Source organism: Lepidothrix coronata, unplaced genomic scaffold, assembly GCF_001604755.1.
Source record: "Lepidothrix coronata isolate B3197 unplaced genomic scaffold, Lepidothrix_coronata-1.0 Scaffold402, whole genome shotgun sequence".
NCBI classification, from domain to species: Eukaryota; Metazoa; Chordata; class Aves; order Passeriformes; family Pipridae; genus Lepidothrix; species Lepidothrix coronata.
The window spans coordinates 101,875-103,926 of NW_016690582.1; the positions used below are offsets into that span (position 1 = coordinate 101,875).

Genomic DNA, 2,052 nt, shown 5'->3' on the forward strand with positions numbered 1-2,052 from the left:
GGGAAGGGAAGGGAAGGGAAGGGAAGGGAAGGGAAGGGAAGGGAAGGGAAATTCCCGGATTTTTCCCTGTTTTCCCGGCTCTGTTGGCTGAAGGGTTAATAAATAACTGGGAATTGGGTGAGATTTGCTCCGGTTTGGGTTTAAACTGGTGAGCAGGGAATGGGGGGAACTGGAGGGGACTGGAGGGACTGGGAAAACTGGTGGGAAACTGGTGCCCCAACCCCACGGGAATGATCCCCATCCCATCCCAAATTCCCCCCCGGGAACGGAGGAGCCAAATTCCCGGAGCTGAGGGAAGAGGAAAACACAGGATTTTCTCTTCCTCAGGGAGGAAAATCCGGGGGGAAAAAAATCCTGGAATTTACCTTTAAAATCCCGTGAGGAAAAAAAAAAAATCCTGGAATTTACCTTTGAAATCCCAGGGAAAAAAAAAAAAATCCTGGAATTTACCTTTAAGATCCCGGGAAAAAAAAAAAAAACTCCTGGAATTTACCTTTGACCACTCGCAGGTCGTCGTCAAGGTGCTCCTCGTCCATCCCGGAGAGCTCTGGGAGAAGGGAAAAACCTCGGGAATGAGGGAGGAAAAGGGGTTTCTGACCGGGATCCCCGGGATAAAAAGGCTCGGGATAACTCTGGGAATGTTCATTCCCGTGGTTAAAATTTAACCCGGGGGGGGTTTCAGGTCAGGTCCGGTTGGTTTGTCCTCAAAAAAATGCCTCAAAATAAGTTGGGATCGGGGCCAGTCCTGAGAATTCCGTTTTTTTTCCCCCTTTTATCCAAGGTTTTTGTGGCTTTTCCTCATCCATTTTGGGTTAAAAAAAGGGGAGAATCCTCAAAATCCTGGAGGTTTTGCCTCCAAATGTGGGGGGGGAAATGGGGAGGTGAAAAATTGGGAAAAATGAGGCCGGAAAGTGGAAAATTGGGAAAAACGGGGTGGGTTGGGGTGGGAATCAACGTTTTTCCAAGGAAATGAAGCAGATTTGGATCCCCCCTCAAAAATGGGATTTCCAGGGACACCTGGATTTGGGATGAGGAGGAATCACTGGGTTTAAAGGCTAGGAGAGAAGAAATGGGAATAAACCCTCTAAACCTGGGAATTCCAAGGGTTAAACTCCAAATAAAGGAATTTATTTGGGAATCAGAGGGAACCAGTGGGATCTTGGTGCTCTTTGGCGTGTTTTAAAGGCCCAATTTTCCTTTTTCCTGTTGTTTGTTTGCCCCGAAAACGTCGGATTTTGGGAACAAAACCCCTCCCAGGGCACAGAGACCGGGGCAGAGCAGCCGCGTTTCGTCACCCCGGGAAGGGTCAGGGACATCAGCCCTGGCTGGAATTCCTGGCTGCAATTCCTGGCTGCAATTCCTGACTGCAATTCCGGCCTGGAGGCAGCACCGGGGGAGGGGGGGGGAATTTTTTTGGGGTGAAAACAACCCAAAAAAAGGGTTCGTTTGAGGCGTGAATTCTCCTGCTGCGACCCCATTTTTATCCCCCAAATCCCTCTTTTCCACCATTTTTATTCCCCCCAAATCCCTCTTTTCCACCATTTTTATTCCCCCCAAATCCCTCTTTTCCACCATTTTTATTCCCCCCAAATCTCTCTCGTCCCCATTTGTCCCCTTCCCAGGAAGAGGAGGAGGGAGAGAGCACAGGCAATAGAAGGGGGTCCCTGGGGGGGGGTCCCGCCGCCATTTTGCCCGTTGCCAACAACAACCACCACCACAACCATCCCGGTTGCCAAGGCAACACTTCCGTGGCAATCGCTCCGCGTGACGTCACTTCCTGCGCGCCGGAGGTGCCGCGGGGTGGCACAAGGAGGGCCCGGAGGCCTCTGAATGAGGTCGGGAGGGGGTCGGGGCGTCCCGGGAGGTCTCGAAGGTGGGTCCGGGGGCGACCACCCCCCAAAAAACTCCACCTATCGACCCCTCCTTTCTCCTTAACTTCTCCAGAGCATCTCCATGACGGGATAAACCTGGAATTCCACGACCAGGAGCGGCCGCCGGTGCCCCCCGTTACCTCCCGGTGCCCCCCCCGTTAACCCCCGGTGCCCCCCCCGT

General features: G+C 52.7%; 1 protein-coding gene across 2 annotated transcripts in view; it reads right to left on the minus strand.

The window, feature by feature from the left end:
• LOC108509765 (hepatic lectin-like) overlaps positions 1-662 on the minus strand; it is a 4,795-nt gene extending 4,133 nt beyond the window's left edge. The window contains exon 1 of one of the 2 annotated variants that reach the window (XM_017839341.1): positions 494-662. In XM_017839341.1, the coding sequence (XP_017694830.1) occupies positions 494-646 (153 nt within the window). In that variant the 5' untranslated portion in view covers positions 647-662. The remainder of the gene's footprint in view (positions 1-493) is intronic. The other variant, XM_017839342.1, reaches the window with a different exon arrangement.
• Positions 663-2,052: the final 1,390 nt, after the last annotated feature.